Consider the following 22,510-nt stretch of genomic DNA (forward strand, 5'->3'; position numbering starts at 1 on the left):
GTCTGTCTTTGAGTTGAGTTTACTGTCGGTCTTTGCTTTATGTTTACGCTTACGTGTGTGGATGTACTTCATGTTCCTGATCAGTCTGCTCCTTGGATTATATTAAAGACTCTGTTTATTTGTAATTCGTGTCTCGTCTCAGCGTTCCAGCACCAAACCGTAACAGATAAAGACCGACCAACACAGTTTCCCGGCGTGTTTCCCCTGCTTTATTTTCCGTTTTTCTCAGTGTTTATTTATTTATTTTTGTTTATCATGGATAACCCTGCCGTCCTCATCCTGCTCCTGGAGCAGGGGAACCGCTCTCTCGAGGACCACACCAGAGACTTTGTGCGACTCGTTCCACTCACGCACTACCCGGACAGCTGCCTGTGTAACTTTTTCCACAAAGGACTTAACAACTCCACAAAGGCGCGGCTGTCCGGGGAGGGTCCTCGGGAGAGCATCGCCGAGTACATCAAGTGGGTGCTGGTGTCCAGTAGGACTTCGTCGACCGCGGAGAATGACACCAGCCCCACTTCAGACCCAGAGCCCAGCCAAACATCTCCCCGACATGCGGAGTATGAGCCCGAGCGCACCGCGGAGGAGGAACCCGAGCCGCAAGCGACTGAGTCAGAGTCCTGCACGTCTGATCAGGTGCGTGAGCCGGCATCTACATCCGCGACGGTGGATAACAACGTGGAGCAAGTGAGGGCAATGGAGAGCCCTGCCCACTGCAACACCGCTGGGGGTGAGCTGGAAAACAACTCTGGGGACCTGATTGCTTTTTTTTCTGATTTTCTGGACGATCATTCTGAGGACTTAATTGATTTTTTTTTTTCTGAAATCCCACAAGATAGCTTTGATTTAATTGACTTCAGCACAGAAATACCTCCCTGTCATGTCCAACCTGTCTGTCAGAAATTCCCACCCACCCCCCCTCTTCTGCTCATGTCTCCGTCCGTCTGGCCACCGCTGCCCCCTGTCAGCCCCTCTGTTCACCCTCAGCCCACCATCAGTGCAGTGGGCTCGCCGCAGGGCTGCCAGTTTACATCGGTGTCATGGCTGGAGGATCCCTCAGCTCCGCCTCCAGCCTCAGAGCCCAGATCTCCACCGCGGCCCTCCGACCCTGCGGCTCCACCACGGCTCTCAACGCCCTCATCTCCACCGTCGCCCGTCAGTCCACCAGCTCCACCGGGCTCCATCGTCTCTCCGGCTCCACCCTGGTCAGTCGTCGTCCCTCCGTCACCTCAGGACTCTGCTCCTCCGGCTGTGCCTCGTCGCGCCGTCCCACCGGCTCCTTCGGACTCCTCCCTCCCTTCGGCACAGCCTCCATCCTCTGTCGCTCCGGCTCCGCCACGGACTTCCGGAACTCCGCCTCCGCCTCGGTCGTCAGAGCCTCCAGTTCCGCCTTGGCCCTCCGGATCCGCGGTGTCGCCCCGGATCTTCGGCTCTCCATCTCCGCCTCGGGCTCCGCTGCCAGCTGCTCCGCCTCTGTCAGTCGGCCCCCTGAAGTCGGCGGTCCTTCCTCCACCATGGCTCCTCCCTCCGTCGGCTCCACCGTGGGCCGTCATCATGGCTGTGGTCTGGGTCTGTCTCTCCTGCTCCGGGTCCCTCCTGTCTGTTCCCTGGCTCCTCCCACCGTCGTTGCCCCCCTGGACTGTCTTGTCTACCCTTGGACTCTTGTTTTGGTCCCCCTCCCGGGGTTGCGTCCTCCACCTAAGCCTCCTCCATGGACTCTGTTTTTGTTTTGCTGCCCCTCAAGTCTGTTTTCTGTTTCTGTTTTGTACGGCGCGAGGACGCGCCTATGCGGAGGGGGGCGTAATGTCATAGTCATGTCATGTCATGTATTTGGTTTCTCCCATTGTCTCCCCCCGTTAATCTGTCTGCTTTGGTTTAGTCCTTGTTATCTGTATCACCTGTCTTTGTAATTAGTCACCCTTCATAAGTCTGTCTTTGAGTTGAGTTTACTGTCGGTCTTTGCTTTGTTTACGCTTACGTGTGTGGATGTACTTCATGTTCCTGATCAGTCTGCTCCTTGGATTATATTAAAGACTCTGTTTATTTGTAATTCGTGTCTTGTCTCATCGTTCCAGCACCAAACCGTAACAGTAAGAGTCTTCTTTAGAATTTTTTTTTTTGAATAGTAGTTTACAGTTGAGGTCGAAAGTGTACATCCCCCTTTCAGAGTCTGCAAAATGTTAATTATTTTACCAAAATAAGAGGGATCATACAAAATGCATGGTATTGTTCATTTAATACTGACCTGAATAAGATATTTCACATAAAAGATGTTTACATATAGTCAAAAATGACCCTGTTCAAAAGTTTACATACACTTGATTCTTAATACTTTGTTCTTACCTGAATGACCCACAGCTGTTTTTTTTGTTTAGTGATAGTTTTTCATGAGTCCCTTGTTTGTCCTGAACAGTTAAACAGCCTGCTGTTCTTCAGAAAAAATGTTCAGGTCCCACAATTTGGTTTCCTGCATTTGTGTATTTGAACCCTTTCCAACAATGGGACTCATTCAATTCAGTGTTTGAATCTTCTGTAATAGTTGCATGTAAGTCCCTCAGTTGTCCTCAGTGTGAAAAGACAGATCTCAAAATCATAGTCATTGTTGGAAAGAGTTCAAATATACAAAAATGCAGGAAAACCAAAGAATTTGTGGGACCTGAAGGATTTTTCTGAAGAATGGCAGGCAGTTTAACTGTTCAGGACAAAGAAGGGACTCATGAACAACTATCACTAAACAAAAAAAAACAGCTGTGGATCATTCAGGTAACAACACAGTATTAAGAATCAAGGGGATGTAAATTATTATTTTCTTTTGTGGACTATATGTAAACATCTTTTATGTGAAATATCTTACTCGGATCAGTACTAAATAATCAATAACGTGCATTTTGTATGATCACTCTTATTTTGCTAATATAAATAACATTTTACAGATTCCGAACTTTTGACCCCAACTCTATATTAACACAAAGACTTATTAAACAAATAATTAGTGAAGTTGTACAGTTGTGCGTAAATTCTTCATCAATAAATATCAAGTCTGCTATTCTGAATCCATTGGTTGAGTTAAGAGATTAAACGGTAGTTTTTTCTTCTTTGGCTGAGAAAAAAACCAAAATAATTTTATCAAGAAAATGAAACCTGACAATCCTGATTGTAGGAAACTGAACAGACAATGACTACATGATGAGTGAAAGGTTAAAGTCTTATTAGGGTAACACATGACATCTTTTCCAGTAATCAAATACACCACAAGGCATGAGAATAGAAAGGAGCACTATAAACAGAATAGCTATCTCTATACAAATGACAGAAGTTTCTCGGAAACTGAGGTAAAAAATTATAAAACACTGGCTGCAAGCCTGAATTATGACAAAGATAGGCTGCTAAGTTCAGTGCTGTTTAAAAATGCTTATAAAAGAAGAATGACGAAAAAAGGCGGCGAGAGAATAAGAGAGATGCCTTATTACCTGTACTGGAGATAAGGTCTTTTGCCCGGCTATGGAGACAAATACATCATTTCATTAGTGAATGATAAAGAAAATACATATATTTCTACCATTTCGCAAGCAAAAAGAAAATTTTCATCCAAGTTGTAGACGAGTTTGTTGCTTTTTTGGAACAGATTTTGAGAAAATTTTGCATTACATCACTTGCTCACAAATGAATCCTCTGTAGTGGATGGGTGCCGTCAGAATGAGAGTCTACACAGGTTATCCAAGCTGTTTGGACTCCCATTCTGTAGAGGATCCATTGGTGAGCAAGAAATATAATGCTAAATTTCTCCAAATTCATTCCGATGAATAAATAAACTAAGGCTGAGTACATTTTCAGCAAATCTCTATTAAACAATTTGTGGCACTCTGTTGATCATCACTAAATGTTTTTCACTCATCCCATCTAAATCACTTTTTCCACATTTTGTTATGTCCAAAATGAATTAAATTCATTATTTTCCGCCAAACAATACCCCATAATTACAACGTGAAAGAAGTTTGTTTGAAATCTTTGCAAACGTATTAAAATGTATTTACAGCCTTTGCCATGACACTCAAAATTGAGCTCAAGTGCATCCTGTTTCCACTGATCATTCTTGAGGTGTTTCTACAATTTGTTTGGAGTCCACCTGTGGTAAATTTAGTTGATTGGACATGATCCGGAAAGGCGCACACCTGTCTTTATAAGGTCCCACAGTTAAAGTTCACTTCCAGAACAAAAATTGTAGATTTAGTTTTGTACTCATTATCTAAAGTACTCACCTCCTTGTCATCCAAGATGTTCATGTCTTTCTTTTTTTAGTCGTAAAAAATTATGTTTTTTGAGGAAAACTTTTCAGGATTTTTCTCCATATAGTGGACTTCTATGGTACTCCAAGTTTAAACTTTCAAAAAGCAGTTTAAATGCGGCTTCAAACTATCCCAAATGCGGCTGTAAACAATCCCAGCTGAGAAAGGGTCTTATCTAGCAAAGCAATCGTTTTGTATTTTATTACAATTTATATACTTCTAAAACTCAAATGCATGTCTTGTCTCTCTCTGCAATGTGCATGAGTAGTATGTGCATATCTGGTTCAAAACAGCTAGGGTAGGTCGAAAAACTCCCATCTTATTTTCTCCTTCAACTTCAAAAATCATTTCAAAATCCTACATCGCTGCAGAAGCACAAACCCAGTGTTTGCAAAGTGAATATGCAAAGAACAAAAAAACCCTTAACAAAAACGGTAAAACAGCGATGTAGGACGATTTAGAAGTTTTTTGAAGGGAGAAAATGAGAAGTTTTTTCAACTGTCTTGAACCGGAAAAAAAAGACAAGACAAGCATTTGAGGTTAAAAAGTAAATAAATTGTAATTTATAAAAATAAATAACAGATTGTTTCACTAGATAAGGCGTTTCTTCCTCGGCTGGGATCGTTTACAACCGCATTTGGGATTATTTGATGCAACATTTAAACTGCATTTTGGAAGTTCAAACTTGGGGCACCATAGAAGTCCACTATATGGAGAAAAATCCTAAAATGTTTTTCTCAAAAAAACAATTTATTTAAGACTGAAGAAAGAAAGACATGAACATCTTGGATGACAAGGGGCTGAGCACATTATCTGTAGATTTTTGTTTTGTAAGTGAACTTCTCCTTTAACAGTGCATGTCAGAGCACAAACCAAGCCGTGAAATCCAAGGAATTGTCTGTAGACCTCCGAGACAGGATTGTATCGAGGCACAGATTTGGACAAGGGTTCTCAATGAGCACAGTGGCCTCCATCATCCGTAAATGGAAGAAGTTTGGAACCACCAGGACTCTTCCTAGAGGGGGCTGCCTGGCCAAACTGAACAATCAGGGGAGAAGGGCCTTAGTCAGGAAGGTGAACAAGAACCTGATGGTCACTCTGAAAGAACTCCAGCATTTCTCTGTGGAGAGAGGAGAACCTTCCAGAAGAACGACCATCTTTGCAGCACTCCATTAATCAGGCCTGTGTGGTAGAGCGGCCAGATGGAAGCCACTCCTCATTAAAAGGCACATGACAGCCCGCCTGGAGGTGCCTGGAAAGACCATGGGAAACAAAATTCTCTGATCTGATGAAACAAAGATTGAATTCTTTGGCCTGACTGCTAAGCGTCATGTCTGGAGGCAGATTCCAACCAGGCAGCGCTCATCACCTAATTGAACAACTTTGAGGAGATCTGAAAATGGCTGTGCACAAACGCTACCCATCCAACCTGATGGAGCTTGAGAGGTACTGCAAAGAAGTATGGGACAAAAACTTCCCAAAAATAGGTGTCCCAAGCTTGTAGCATCAGACTCAAAAAGACTTGAGGCTGTAATTGGTGCCAAAGGTGCTTCAACAAAGTATTAAGCAAAGGCTGTGAATACTTCTCATTATGTATTTGTAATAAATTTGCAAAGATTTTAAACAAACCTCTTGCGCACTGTCATTATGAAGTATTGTTTGAAGAATTTGAGGAGAATAATGAATTGAATTGAAATAAGGCTGTAACATAACAAAATGTAGAAAAAGTGAAGCGCTGTGAATACTTTCTGGATGCACTGTACGTGAACAAAAATATTTTTTGAAACCTACAACCTACACTTGTCCCATTGGCATCCATTGTACATGCATTTTGTTTCTGTAAACCGAAGGATGAGTCATACAGATTTTCTGTGGAAACCGATAGCATCTCATAGATTGTACTGATAGTACAATTTACTATTTATTTTACTCTGAAACATTCCATTATGCTTGAAAAAAACCTCACCTTTCCAGACTTGGAGATCGTGTGAGTAAGTTCGTAGAGGAGGCTGCTTTCTTAGAAAGCCGCTGTTTGGTCTTATCTTGGGAGTCTCTGCTTTTCTCACTGTTCCTCCTCACCCTGATCTCACAACAGACATTAGTCAGTCACTGCAAGTGGCATTAAAATCAGATTCACAGAGTGCATGCAAGCAATCACCAATGCAGATATGAACATGCTAACATGCAGCAACAGAACTGACAGAACGTGCTTGGCATGTTTCCATTAAAGTGTCCAATCAAGTTTGGACAAGTGCAGCATGCAAATGCACCCACATTACCAAACCCACTACCCACAATCACCTACAATCAAACAATCATGCAGACAAAGCCATGCAAACAAATCAGATATCAGTGAGTTAATGCAACTGTTTGAGTCACAATGAATTTAAACTTGTATGTGGGAGTATGAGTCTGTGCTCACTGAGGGATTGTTTCCTTTAGCACACCCTATTTCCTGTTCTTCTGAACACAGAAGCATCCAATAAAAGCTACATGAAACAGGAAATATCTGTGGTCATGTGATCAATGATGATACTTGTGGCGACAGACAGAGAAGTGAAACTCAGCTGATACAGGGGGCTCTTAAATAAAACTGAATCCTGTCACACTGTATATGGCACATTTTACATGGCAGCTGAAATGAGCATTAGATCAATCCACTACCCAGCTTGCTCACTCAATATTTGACTCATAATATTTGGCTCTTTGTAGAAAGTCTTGAAATTGATAATAGACAAATGTGAAATAAAATAAGTGCTTCTTGAATTACTTGTGTCTAATATTTTTTTGTCTAATATATAATAGTATACAGTTCAAAGGTAAGATTTTTTTAAAATGTTTTTGAAAGTATATAATGCTTTTGTGATTACTATTATTATTTTTTTACAAGACTAATTGATAAAGAACAGTATTTATGTGAAATAGAGATCTTCTGAAACATTATAAATGTTATTAATTTTTATTATAAATTTTTCTAAATAAAAAGGTTTTTTTTCTTCAGTCAAAACTACCAGTCAAAAGTTTTTGAACAGTAAGATTTTTAATGTTATTTTTAAACAGGTCTCCTCTGCTCATCAAGTCTGCATTTATTTGATCCAAAGTACAAAAAAAAAACAGTAAAAAATGTACTATTTAAAATAACTGCTTTCTGTTTAAATATATTTTAAATTGTAATTTATTCCTGTGATCAAAGCTACATTTTCAGCATCATTTCTCCAGCCTTCAGTGTTACATAATCCTTCAGAAATCATTCTAATATGTTGATTTGCTGTTCATTCAAGAAGCATTTGTATTATTATTTTTATTTAAAACAGTTGAGGAATTTTTTTTCAGGATTCTTTGATGAATAGAAATATCCAAAGATCAGCATTTATCTGAAATAAAAAGCTTTTGTGACATTATACACTATACCATTTAAAATCTTAGAGTCAGTATAATTTATTTATTTTATTTTTTTGGGGAGATGATAGAAATGATAGAAATTCATACTTTTATTCAGCAAGGATGCTTTAAATTAATCAAAAGTGATGGTAAAGACATTTATAATGTTACAAAAGATAATTTCTTCTGAACTTTCTATCCATCAAGGAAACCTGAAAAAATTGTACTCAGCTGTTTTCTGCATAATAATAATCCATGTTTTTTGAGCAGCAAATCAGAATATTATAATGATTTCTGAAGTATCATGTGACTGGATTAATGATGCTAAAAATTCAGCTTTGAAATCACAGGAATAAATTACATTTTAAAATATATTCAAATAGAAAACAGTTATTTTAAATAGTAAAAATATTTCACAATTTCACTGTTTTTGCTGTACTTTGAATCAAATAAATGCAGGTGAGCAGTGGAGACTTCTTTAAAAAACATTTAAAACCTCACTGTTCAAAAACTTTTGACTTGAAGTGTATACATATAAAGTATGTACTAATACACATAAAATATATATATATATATTTTTTTTTTTTTACAAATCTAATATAATATATAACATAAAAATTTAGAGAATGCCAGAAAACAAGTCTGTACAAGATAAACTATGTCTTTTCTAACTTTATTTTGAATGAAACATATGGTCAACATCCACTTAATCAGTGCATGGAAGTTCTCACGCATTTAACATTTAATTTGTGTCAGAGTTGTTTAAGGTACGCTGTTAGTTTCAGAGTTTGTCTGCATGGAATGTTATTAAAACAGCACATTTGTTTTCATTCAGTGCTAATCCGGCAGAAAAGTGACAAGTTACAGACCACCGTCTAAAATAGTCTTGGATGTTAAGAAGCTCAGGGGCCACTGTCTGACATTTTTAACTCTTTGTCAACATGATCTTGCACGATCTTTTAATAATGTACCATGAATAATGAATTAATTATAGGTATCCTGGTTTTGAGGTTTCACACTACTGTACATCTGTAAACCACATTCTTTATTGCATATTTATACACACTCATTGGTCACTCTTCCTCCATATCCTGAAACTAAACAAGCCATGAACATTTAATGTTGCAAGCATTGTTTAGTTTTGCCTGGTGCTCTGTTGCAAAAAATCTGCCGTAGCATTCTAGCACCATATAACTTTGTAAACCCGATAACCCTGTTGCTCGACGTCCACGCAAGAATCCCAGGAACGGATGAGACATAATTATCTGTAAAGCGCTGTTTACATGGAACAAGACTTAATGCATTTGTGGGAACCAAGAAGACATTTACAGGAAAGACCACCCAAAGCATGCATGCAGATAAATCAGTCAATGAATCAAGAGATTTTCTTTGATTAGAAGATTAAGTGAGATTATATGATGTTAGTATGATTTCAATGCCTCAATCATGAGCTTTTGTGTTTCTGCAAAACCATGTTACAGACTAGATTCCCAGGAGCTGTTCTGACATATGTACTCAGGCATTTCGACATTCCTGTCACAATGACAGCTTTTCGGCTTTAGCGGTGATCTCATGTGTTCCGTATTTACCTGAAGGAGAGTCGACGGGGCTCGATGACAATATTATTGCTGCGTTTATTTCGAAAGGCTGTACTATTCTGGCAACCGTAGTAACGGACATGCATACCTAAATGAACACTGGAACTGAACAAACACTTGGCGTCAGCTGTCCTCCCCTTTTTCTACTAAAAACTCTAAGCTCTAAGCAATCTCTGACTCTGACATCTGCCCCAATAAATCACACTACTCTTCTAAAGAAGTCAAAGCATTAACTAGATCCAAAAACAAATCTGAAACTCTGGTACAGAGTTGTTTTCTTTAAAAAAAGGCTAAATGAATGCTAGAACTACATCAATACAGGGCCTTAAGCAACCTTAGGGATACAAATGTCTCTGGTATTACTAAAGGACTATAGGTGTATTGAGAGAGTGAGAGAGAGAGTAACAAAAAAAATCCAGAAAAACGCATTTCAAAAATGTTATAAATTGATTTGCATTTTAATGAGTGAAATAAGTATTTGATCCCCTATCAATCATCAAGATTTCTGGCTCCTAGGTGTCTTTTATACAGGTCACAAACTGAGATTAGGAGCACTCTCCTAAAAAAAGTGCTCCTAATCTCAGTTTGTTACCTGTATAAAAGCAATGTCCACAGAAGCAATCAATCAATCAATCAGATTCCAAACTCTTCACCATGGCTAACACCAAAGAGCTTTCCAAGGATGTCAGAGACAAGATTGTAGACCTACACAAGGCTGGAATGGGCTACAAGACCATCGCCCAGCAGCTTGGTGAGAAGGAGACAACAGTTGGTGTGATTATTCGCAAATGGAAGAAACACAAAATAACATTCAATCTCCCTTGGTCTGGGCTCCATGCAAGATCTCACCTCGTGGAGTTTGAATGATCATGAGAACGATGAGGAATCAGCCCAGAACTACATGGGAAGATCTTGTCAATGATCTCAAGGCAGCTAGGACCATAGCCACCAAGAAAACAATTGGTAACACACTACACAGTCAAGGTCCCCCTGCTCAAGAAAGCACATGTACATGCCGCCTAAAGTTTGTCAATGAACATCTGAATGATTCAGAGGACAACTGTGACCAAAATCAAACTCTTTTTGGCATCAACTCAACTCGCCATGTTTAGAGGAGGCGGAAAGCTGCCTATGACCCCAAGCGTCAAACATGGAGGTGGAAACATTATGCTTTGGGGGTGTTTTTCTGCTAAAAGGACAGGACAACTGCACTGCACAGGGCAATGTACCATCAGGAGCCAGGGCATTGAAAATGGGTCTTGGATGGGTATTCCAGCATGACAATGACCCAAAACACATGGCCAAGGCAACAAAGGAGTGGCACAAGAAAAAGCACATTAAGGTTTTGGAGTAGCCTTGTTAGTCTCCAGACCTTAATCCCATAGAAAATCCGTAGAGGGAGCTGAAGGTTTGAGTTGCCAAACGTCAGCCTCAAAACCTTTATGACTTAGAGAGAATCTGCAAAATCCCTTCTGAGATGTGTGCAAACCTGGTGGCCAACTACAAGAAATGTCTGATGTCTGTGATTGCCAATAAGGGTTTTGCTACCCAGTACTAAATCAAGTCAAATACTTATTTCACTCATTAAAATGCAAATCAATTTATAACTTTTTTTGAAATGTGTTTTTCTGGATCTTATACTGTTCAAATAAACCTACCATTAAACTTATAGACTGATCATTTCTTTGTCAGTGGGCAAACGTACAAAATCAGCAGGTGATCAAATAATTTTTTCCCTCACTGTATTTTAAAGCTTTTTAAATTTGTTCATTCATTGGCATGCTAACAAGTAAGATGTTTCATACTAAAAATGATGCACAAACATCTACAACCTCAAGTTAAATCAGGGCTGACCTAAATTACACACTTCCACTTATTCATTGACTATCCACTCATGCTTCTGTGTAAATATAGCTCAATCTGGGAGCCAAAACTGGCTCAACAAGCTGTAACTTTGGTTTGTGCAGCAACATAAGCATTAATGTTAGGATTAACACCACAACCAGAAGCAGTGAATTCAAGCAGCCAGCCAATGCTTGACTTCACTTTTGGGCGTCAACGCACAGCATTTTCTCTCCCTCCCGAATGGGGGACAAAGGGCCTCCGTGTGGGCTGGATGTCGGCTCTTTTGGAGGTGCGGGCGAGGAGGATGTTGGCGTTTGAGGGCTTGAACCCTGGCTGTCCTCGCTGCCTTTGCTCTGTTGTTGCTGAAGGGTTCTGACTGTGGTGGGCTGGATGGTTTCTTCTACTATGGAGCTCCAGGTCTGGTCTTTCCCCCTTTCGTATTCATCAGCATCTTCCTCCTCTCTGCGAAGCTTAGTCAGGGTTTCATCAGCGAACGGGCCGCTTTCAGGTAATGCATCCTCTAGGGAGAGACACTGGTCAGCCCGTGTCAGGGCCAGCTGGACAGTCTCGTGATTAAGGATCCACGGTTCAGTTTGAGTGCACCTCTCGCTAGTGCTCGGTTTGTGGCTGAAAACGGTTTTAGCCCCGGCCTCCCCGTTTTCAGCTGTGTTTGAGATATGGCTATAGGTACACAAATAAAACAGAGTGTTTGAGATGAAGAAAGTTTCAAAATGCTGCTTTTCGGTTAAAGTAAATAGAACAACCCAAAAATGAAAATTCAGTTATCATTTAGTCATCCTCATAGTATTCCAAGCATCTATGACTTTCTTTCCATGGAACACAATGAAAGATATTGCGTAATATCCTGAATGCTTTTTTGAGGCTGTAAAACTTCAGGCAACTTGGATACTACAAGTTTGCGAAAGCCATATGATAGTAAAAAAAAAAAAAAGTGCTATATAGAATTCAATGTGAGCATAATTGAGTCTGTTTGTCACACAATGCTATAATACGACTTCAGAAGACTTCTAAAAAGTCAAACCTGATCTTATGACGAAAATGTACCTGTGGGAACTTATTCGCAAGGTGTGAAATATGTCCAGAAAGTGAAACATATGGAGCTGTAATCATAACTGTGTACAAAAACGATTACAAGTGCTTGCTGTTTTACCGCCTTTAGTGTTCATTTCTGTGGGAAACTGCAGTGATATGTACTAGTACATATTCCGCGTCTTGCGAAAATGTTCCCACATGTACGTTTTCGTCATGAGATCAGCTGGTTAATATTATAGTGAACACAAATAACATAGTTTTCACTGTTTTCCTCTTTACTCTGGATGCTGTTCAGAATGTCCCAAGCATGCAGCTTGTCAAGGAATGTTGCTCTGCTTCTTTGTATAAAACATGTGGGCGGCCAGAGCTTTTCTTCTCAGTATCATCAAGCACATCTGAAACTTCATCAAAACGTAACTGAACTTCATTTGAAGGATGACAGATATTTTGATAAATAACTGTCTGACTGTGAGCTGAAACTGTGTTTTCTGTTAACCAGTGTTACCTTTTAAGCTGATGATTAAAGTTCTCTGTATACCTGTTGGATGAGTGATGAAATCCATCAAGAGAGCTTGTAGACAGTCTGCAAGATTTAGAGAATCCATCCACATTCCAGGACTGATTTAACACTCGAGCTGCAGCAGGGTTAACTGTACACACACATTTACATGAGCGAAGTCCCTTTATGACAGTAGCTTAAATTCAGGAAAAACAACGCAATAAAAATCTGTTGCAATACATTTAAAATAGCAATAAACATGTGAAAATATCTTTACAATAGCACAGCGAAATCATTAACCCAAAAATAAAAATTTCTGAAAATGTATCAGAAGAGATTTGGAGAAATTTAGCATTACATCACAAGCTCAGCAGTAAATCCTCTGCAGTGAATGGGTACCCTCAGAATATGAGTCTAAACAGCTGATTAAAAACATCACAATAGTCCAAGTAATCCACAAGCTGTGCATTGATAATTAACAAATCCATCATTAAGAATTTTTTAACTTCAATAATTGAATTAATTGCTTCTGGCTAAAATATATTCTGTCAATAATATTGCTTTAATAAGCTCATTTGAATCAGGAGAAAAACATGCACTGACCAAGCACTGTTTACAGGCGAAAACAGTTCTAAAAAAATATGTCTGTATTTTAATGTAAGAGAACAACAGAGACTGGATTTTTTCAATGGAGGAAGCGTTATTATGGATTTTGGACTTGGCCAGAAATGACGGTTTAAAAGTTAAAAGTAGGGCTGTGTAATATATTGAAATTACACAAATCATTTGATTCAGAATGGGATTTCAAAGCACGTATGGTGAATCATTTGATTCAGAACTGAACTTTAAAGTGAGTATCGCAAATCATGTGATTCAGCGCATATGACGATTAATTTGATTCAGAACGGGACTTCAAATCGCGTATGGCGAATCATTTGTTTCAGAACGTGACTTCAATGTGTGTATGGCGAATCATTTGATTCAGAACGGGACTTCAGTGCATATAGTGAATCATTTGATTCAAAACGGCACTTCAAAGGGCGTATGGCGAATCATTTGATTCAGAAAGGGACTTCAAATCGCGTATGGCGAATCATTTTGATTCAGAACGGGACTTCAAAGTGCATATAGCGAATAATTTGATTCAAAACGGGACTTTAAAGCACCTTTTGTGAATCATTTGATTCAAAACGGGACTTCAAAGCGTGTATAGCGAATAATTTGATTCAGAAAGGGACTTCAAAGCACGTATGGTGAATCATTTGATTCAGAACAAGATTTAAAAGGGCGTATGGCGAATCATTTGATTCAGAACAGGACTATAAAGTGCGCATGGCGAATCATTTGATTCAGAACGGGACTTCAAAGTGCATATAGCGAATAATTTGATTCAAAACGGGACTTTAAAGCACCTTTTGTGAATCATTTGATTCAAAACGGGACTTCAAAGCGTGTATAGCGAATAATTTGATTCAGAAAGGGACTTCAAAGCACGTATGGTGAATCATTTGATTCAGAACAAGATTTAAAAGGGCGCATGGCGAATCATTTGATTCAGAAAGGGACTTCAGTGCGTATCGTGAATCATTTGATTCGAAACGGGACGTCAAAGCGCGTATAGTGAATCATTTGATTCAGAAAGGGACTTCAATTCGCGTATGGTTAATCATTTGATTTAGAACGGGATTTCAAAGCACGTATGGTGAATCATTTGATTCAGAACTGGACTTTAAAGCGAGTATCGCAAATCATGTGATTCAGCGCATATGACGATTAATTTGATTCAGAACGGGACTTCAAATCGCGTATGGCGAATCATTTGTTTCAGAACGTGACTTCAATGTGTGTATGGCGAATCATTTGATTCAGAACGGGACTTCAGTGCATATCGTGAATCATTTGATTCGAAACGAGACTTAAAAGCGCGTATAGTGAATCATTTGATTCAAAACGGCACTTCAAAGGGCGTATGGCGAATCATTTGATTCAGAAAGGGACTTCAAATCGCGCATGGCGAATCATTTGATTCAGAACGGGACTTCAAAGTGCATATAGCGAATAATTTGATTCAAAACGGGACTTTAAAGCACCTTTTGTGAATCATTTGATTCAAAACGGGACTTCAAAGCGTGTATAGCGAATAATTTGATTCAGAAAGGGACTTCAAAGCACGTATGGTGAATCATATGATTCAGAACAAGATTTAAAAGGGCGTATGGCAAATCATTTGATTCAGAACGGGACTATAAAGTGCGCATGGCGAATCATTTGATTCAGAACGGGACTTCAAAGTGCATATAGCGAATAATTTGATTCAAAACGGGACTTTAAAGCACCTTTTGTGAATCATTTGATTCAAAACGGGACTTCAAAGCGTGTATAGCAAATAATTTGATTCAGAAAGGGACTTCAAAGCACGTATGGTGAATCATTTGATTCAGAACAAGATTTTAAAAGGGCGCATGGCGAATCATTTGATTCAGAAAGGGACTTCAATTCGCGTATGGTTAATCATTTGATTCAGAACGGGACTTCAAAGGGCGTATGGCGAATCATTTGATTCAGAAAGGGACTTCAATTCGCGTATGGTTAATCATTTGATTTAGAACGGGATTTCAAAGCACGTATGGTGAATCATTTGATTCAGAACTGGACTTTAAAGCGAGTATCGCAAATCATGTGATTCAGCGCATATGACGATTAATTTGATTCAGAACGGGACTTCAAATCGTGTATGGCGAATCATTTGTTTCAGAACGTGACTTCAGTGCATATCGTGAATCATTTGATTCGAAACGAGACTTCAAAGCGCGTATAGTGAATCATTTGATTCAAAACGGCACTTCAAAGGGCGTATGGCGAATCATTTGATTCAGAAAGGGACTTCAAATCGCGTATGGCGAATCATTTGATTCAGAACGGGACTTCAAAGTGCATATAGCGAATAATTTGATTCAAAACGGGACTTTAAAGCACCTTTTGTGAATCATTTGATTCAAAACGGGACTTCAAAGCGTGTATAGCGAATAATTTGATTCAGAAAGGGACTTCAAAGCACGTATGGTGAATCATTTGATTCAGAACAAGATTTAAAAGGGCGTATGGCAAATCATTTGATTCAGAACGGGACTATAAAATGCGCATGGCGAATCATTTGATTCAGAACGGGACTTCAAAGTGCATATAGCGAATAATTTGATTCAAAACGGGACTTCAAAGCATGTATAGCAAATAATTTGATTCAGAAAGGGACTTCAAAGCACGTATGGTGAATCATTTGATTCAGAACAAGATTTTAAAAGGGCGCATGGCGAATCATTTGATTCAGAAAGGGACTTCAATTCGCGTATGGTTAATCATTTGATTCAGAACGGGACTTCAAAGGGCGTATGGCGAATCATTTGATTCAGAAAGGGACTTCAGTGCGTATCGTGAATCATTTGATTCGAAACGGGACTTCAAAGCGCGTATAGTGAATCATTTGATTCAGAAAGGGACTTCAATTTGCGTATGGTTAATCATTTGATTCAGAACGGGACTTTAAAGTGCCTATGGCGAATCATTTGATTCAAAACGGGACTTCAGTGCGTATCGTGAATCATTTGATTCGAAACGGGACTTCAAAGCGCGTATAGTGAATCATTCGATTCAGAAAGGGACTTCAATTTGCGTATGGTTAATCATTTGATTCAGAACGGGACTTTAAAGGGCGTATGGCGAATCATTTGATTCAGAACAAGATTTTAAAAGGGCGCATGGCGAATCATTTGATTCAGAAAGGGACTTCAATTTGCGTATGGTTAATCATTTGATTCAGAACAGGACTTCAAAGGGCGTATGGCGAATCATTTGATTCAGAAAGGGACTTCAGTGCGTATCGTGAATCATTTGATTCGAAACGGGACTTCAAAGCGCGTATAGTGAATCATTCGATTCAGAAAGGGACTTCAATTTGCATATGGTTAATCATTTGATTCAAAACGGGACTTCAAAGCACGTGTGGCGAATCATTTGATTCAAAACGAGACTTCAAAGGGCGTATGGCGAATCATTTGATTCAAAACGGGACTTCAGTGCGTACCGTGAATCATTTGATTCGAAACGGGACTTAAAAGCGTGTATGGTGAATCATTTGATTCGAAACGGGACTTCAAAGTGTGTATGGTGAATCATTTGATTCGAAACGGGACTTCAAAGTGTGTATGGTGAATCATTTGATTCAGAAAGGGACTTCAAATCGCGCATGGCGAATCATTTGATTCAGAACGGGACTTTAAATCACGTATCGTGAATCATTTGATTTAAAATGGGACTTCAAAGCGCGTATGGCGAATAATTTGATTCCGAAAGGTCAAGTCAAGTCAAGATTATTTATACAGCCCTTTTTACAATACAAGTTGTGTCAAAGCTACTTTACAGTATTAAAATAAGACAATAAAGTGTCAATAATAATGCAAAAGTTCCAAAAGGGACTTTAAAGCGCATATCGCAAATCATTTAGAACGGGGCTAGGAGCCAGTTCGTAGGATGTTTTAATAAAAATAATTTAGCAGATGCAGGGATGCATAGACCAGAGGACCCATTCACTACAGAGGATCCATTGGTGAACAAGTGATGTAATGCAAAATTTCTCCAAATCTGTTTGGATGGAGAAACAAACTCATCTACACCTTGGATAGTCTGAGTCATTTTTTAACAAATATTTATTTTTGTGTAAACCTTTCTTTAAACAAAGCTCTTACCAGCAATCAGCTGCTGTTTGAGCAGGGGTATCTGTTGGTCATGGAGACGGAGTTTACGCAGGGCGTCGGCCAATGAGGACTTCAGTAGCGTTATTTCATCTTCTTGTGCTTGGAGGCGCACCTCCATTAAAGACAGCCTGTCAGGAAACTCTGTGCTGCTTTCTGCAGACACATCATCTAGAAAACAATGTAAATATAAAAATCAAGCAAACAAACAGCAGAAAAACATATACTACTATTTCATGACTTAAATATTTCACAGTTTGAAAAATATATACTTTTTTTGCATTACAGTAATAAGATGCAAAAAAAAATTATTATTAGTTAAAATGGATTAGTTATACGTTTTCTTTATGCAGAATGTCATGTTAATAAGGGTAAAAGTTTTTGGTTATAGGTGAACTTTTATAACCTAAAAAAAAAACATAGGACAGCTTTTTGATGTCTTAAATTTTGGAATGTAACAGAAAATGCATGAGTGTCATTAAGAGTCATTAGTGCAAGTGTTACCGACTGAATGTTTTGCCCTCTAGGCTTCAATGAACTCTACGCTTCTGCTAAATACATGGCATGTGTTTGTTGTATTTAAAAAGGGATATAGGTCTATTCTCTAAGTTACAATAGGCCACACAAAAGCAAACACACATGAAAACATTAATATGCAACATTAAAAGTTTCTCAGCTAACTACACATGATGTGTCATAGAAGCAGTAACATGAAAACCTCACATTTTTACTCAATGGTTTTAGTTTCGATAACAACCAGTCTAATAGCTTTGAGTTTATCTGTAGTTGACAAAATGATCTTAGGTCTATTAATAGGTCATCTCACCAGTTTCCAAATTCCAAATCCCTCAATAAAAACAGTGTCTTTAAATAAAAATAAAATAAAATGCAATATTAAAAAAATGGCAATAAAATGGCAGTAAAATGAGATTAAGCTGTAAGAATATAAATAATTGGCAGACTTTTCAATCACACACTGGCCTCACCCCAACACACCCATTTCGTTTTGCTTTGATCACCTGGAATTATTGACTAATCTATTTCTGCCACAAGAAAGCCTGAAGCATTTCCTCCCTAGTGATAACCCTTTATTGACCGAATTACACAGAACTGAACTACAGCAGTAGTGAACCACAATTGGGCCTTGGACTACTGTCTCGACAGCATCAATGGTTTATTCAAAGGTGTCATGATGTTCCTTAAAAGAATGTTGCGGCTTCAATGCAATTTGAACCCCGCTGACAGCATCTATGGCATTTTGACGAGTACCACAAATAGTAATTTTAGTAAAAGGTTTTCCCTTAGTATGTACTAAGCACAGATTATTTTCACAGTAATGCACTTGAAAAGTCAATAGTGACGTTGACATTGCAAGTTTCATGGTAGAATGAGAAGCTTGTACAATATTATTCGACATAAAGACTTTTAAGTAAATTTGTTTAAATTTGTCTAAAATCTTTCTGCAGTGATGGCATAAAAGATCCATTTTTGGTTCCCCAAAGAACCTTTCAGTGAGTGATCATTTCCTAAAAGAACCATTTTGAAGAACATTTAAAAAAAAATTTGACTATAAAGAACCTTTTCTGCATTTGAAAGGTTCCATGGATTATCAAGAGTGTAAATAAATAGATAAATTGCATGATCAAATCCTACTTTAAATGCTAACTTTACAGATAGTTATGTTACATTATTTTATATTTGCATGCACTGTGAAGTCATTCTATCACACTAGTCATATATAAATATGAACATAAAACTTACGTTATTTTAAAGTTTATTACGCCTTCCCCCATAGACTTCAGCTGTAGATGCACTGTACTGTTATTATGATTTTCATTTCCATTTTTACAAAGTGAGGGATAAATCTAAACTCTTTTCTGTGAGATTCCAAATCCTAAAGCGCATGCACTAATAGCCTGTCAAACAGCGCCTGATTACCGAACTAAGCTTTCCTTTCTTTCCTGTCTGATTTGCTAAAACTGTCAAAAACATGGAAGGATTACATATAAACACAGTTGGTTATATCTAAAGTCAAAGTAAACAGTTGAGAGAAAAACGGATGCGCACCTGTATATTAGATGCATGCAGCTCTTAAAGCGACAGAACTAAACATGCTGCCGATTGTCATTAAAGGAACAGTTCACTCAAAAATGTAGTCACTCAGATGTTGTCCCAAATCTCTATTAATTGTTTTCTCGTGCTAAACACAAAATAAGATATTTTGAAGAATGTGGATAACAGTAGCTGGTCCCCACTCACTTTGATAGTAAAAATAAATTAAATACTATGGAAGTAACTGGGGACCAGCAACTGTTTGGTTACTTACATTATTCAAAATAAGTTTTAGGTTTAACATGTTTTGGTTAAAAAAAAAGACAAATGATGACAGAATTAACCATATGCACGGAGCGTTCTTTAGAACTTCCGCATTATGATAAATCATGTCCTATATATAGGTGGACACTCTTAAGATTCCTCTACTGCCTTGTTCTTATCAGAAACTGGGAAAAATAATAATTGCAACATCATAAATAATGATAGCGGCATTTATTTAACAACATATTTAAATGCTGACCCTGGTAATCCCAGGAGAGTACCTGATAGACATCTTAATTGTATTCTTAATAATCAGTAACTTTCCTTCATAGTCATGAACACATTTTTAAAATCTTGTAATATTTTAAAGCCTTTCCTTTACTTAACTCCACAGCTGTGCAATAAAAGTCACTTCAAAGATTCACTTTTCATTCATAAAGACGACATGAAAAAAGTCTTTTCACAGAAAACAATATCTTTTTAAGATGAAAATAACATAAAATGACCCATATAACCAGAAGATGGCAGCAGAGGATCAATTATAGGTGCAGATGCCATTTCAACTCTCTAGTTTTTTCAAGATGTCTTGCTTTTCGCTTTATTACAAAATTACTAGCATAATAAATTTGTAATACTTTTATCGCACTGAAGTATATAGTATAGCAAGTGCAGAAAGTCATTAAAATAAATAAATAAACTCAGACACAAACAGCCTATAAAGGTGAATTATTTAAATACTTATATATAGCTCACTACAAATTAAATAAGTTAAATAATAATGGTATAAGAATTAAACAATTCACTTAATATGAATTTGAAATATTTTATATAATTTATTAACTACATCTTGAACTTTAAAAGCTATTAAATAGCCTATATTTAATTAACACAAACTTGTTACCGCTGTAGTTTTGTTACTCTGAATTTAGTCTGAATCATTTAATGCACAGCTCTTTTTTTGACATCAGCTCGTCAGATATTTCGTCCGTCAATCATATTTACTGTCAATCATAGCAATGACTCGCGCATATTCAGCCGATTTACTCGCATATTTTTTTTAACTCGCGTTTGTCATTCTTGAAACGGAATACATGGAGGTTTGGTCCTCTTAGACAAACAAAACTTTTCTTCGATTGTGAATGGATTATGTAGAGAAAACGAGCAAAGTACACTCCTATTACGGCACAGTACAGTTGACCAGAAATGACTGAGCTGGCTTGTCTAAACAAGGAAGTAATCCGTGAATATGGTCAATAATGGGTGATGGTAGGCTAATAAAACAAAAAACAAAGAAAAATCACTCACTGCTCTTAGTTGAAGTACTTTAATACAGTTGCTTTAATACAAGTCAATGTATAATTTATGTATATGTATATAGTGTTTTTTTATATATATATATTTGTTAATTCAATTTCTTGAATGCTACTTATAAATACACCTATTGTACCTGAAAATTAAAGCACTGTTTGTTTTATTTGTATATTACGTGTATTTGTAACATGTAGCTTATCTTTGTTCTTATTTTTTAAAATCAAAGATAAAATAATGACAAAGATTTTATTTTATCTTCGCCCACTTTGGCCTCAACATCTGCGATACTTTTTGTTTTAGATTTTGCTACCTTGTAAGGTTTGGGTTTTAAAATAGGGAAATTAGTTTGACTGTACTGCTCAGACAACTTAAGTAAACTAAGTAAAACCAACATGACAAAGAATTGTGATAAGATTGTGAATCGTGATATTTCGGAAAATACAAAATGACCCATTTTATTGAGGCAAGCTGCTGCAAATTATTGGCTCAAGTTCTTTGAAACACAACAGGAAGTGCGCACAATCAAAGGTCCAGACTTCCTTAACCACTACTTGTGTCGTTTTGTGCACTTCCAGAGAGAGAAAGACAAAAATGAAGTCTAAACTTTAGCTTTCTCTTTTCTCTCTCACACTCAGAGACTCATAAACAGGGCTATTCAACGCCTCTGGACGAGAACCGTGACTCCTCTGCTTTCTTCCCACAATGGGTTCATTGAAGATGTGGGACGCTCTTATCCAGCTAACATGTTTTTCAGTTTCACAAGACCAACCAGAGGCCAAAACCACAAATACACCAAACAGATTTAAATGTGGCCAAAGTGCTGTGAGTGCACAGCAGCCACAAATATGGACTAACAGTGAATCCACTAAGAACCTGAGATGCACTATGAAGGCTACATATCATTTAATAGCCCTGTTTTTATTAGATAACTTTCATTTATGACTGCAGATGGTGATGAGTCACATTTGTGGACAGAATGCCTTAAAGGGACAGGTCAGTATTTATTTACCTAAAGGGTGTTTCAAACTTGTATTCCTTTAAACTGTACTTTTCCTGAAGATTTTACATTACATTATAACTATGGAAGTTATACAAAGCTACAAATGCTTGCCAACTACAGGGCTGCATGGCCAATTTAGTCTGACATTTCAACAAATTTCACACAGATCAACACCGGATGAACTAGGACGTGCCAACAGATCTACAGCATATTTACATCCAAACCAACCTCTGGCTGAACTCCATGTGGCCCAACAGTCTTTTAACTGATTGAAGACAGGCAGATACATGCACAAGAAAGAATCAAACGACTTTTGAGATCTTAAAGATACGTGCAAACCACATTCACGTTAAAACAACAAAAATAATTGTATTGCAGATCCGCTAAGATGTCATTTCATTCCATGCTGATATCAAATCAGCACAGAGTATAAGTTCCCTTATCAACAATCATAAATTATCATACATAATTAT

General features: G+C 38.0%; 1 protein-coding gene across 2 annotated transcripts in view; it reads right to left on the reverse strand.

Moving 5' to 3' along the window:
• Positions 1-22,510, reverse strand: part of eml3 (EMAP like 3) — a 64,450-nt gene that overhangs the window by 19,550 nt on the left and 22,390 nt on the right. Inside the window, exons 2-6 of one of the 2 annotated variants that reach the window (XM_073836376.1) lie at positions 17,405-17,581; positions 12,702-12,813; positions 11,330-11,791; positions 6,253-6,366; positions 3,471-3,499 (exon numbers count right to left, since the gene is read on the reverse strand). In XM_073836376.1, coding sequence (XP_073692477.1) covers positions 3,471-3,499; positions 6,253-6,366; positions 11,330-11,791; positions 12,702-12,813; positions 17,405-17,581 — 894 coding nt within the window. The remainder of the gene's footprint in view (positions 1-3,470; positions 3,500-6,252; positions 6,367-11,329; positions 11,792-12,701; positions 12,814-17,404; positions 17,582-22,510) is intronic. The other variant, XM_073836377.1, reaches the window with a different exon arrangement.

Source organism: Garra rufa, chromosome 3, assembly GCF_049309525.1.
Source record: "Garra rufa chromosome 3, GarRuf1.0, whole genome shotgun sequence".
Classification (NCBI taxonomy): Eukaryota; Metazoa; Chordata; class Actinopteri; order Cypriniformes; family Cyprinidae; genus Garra; species Garra rufa.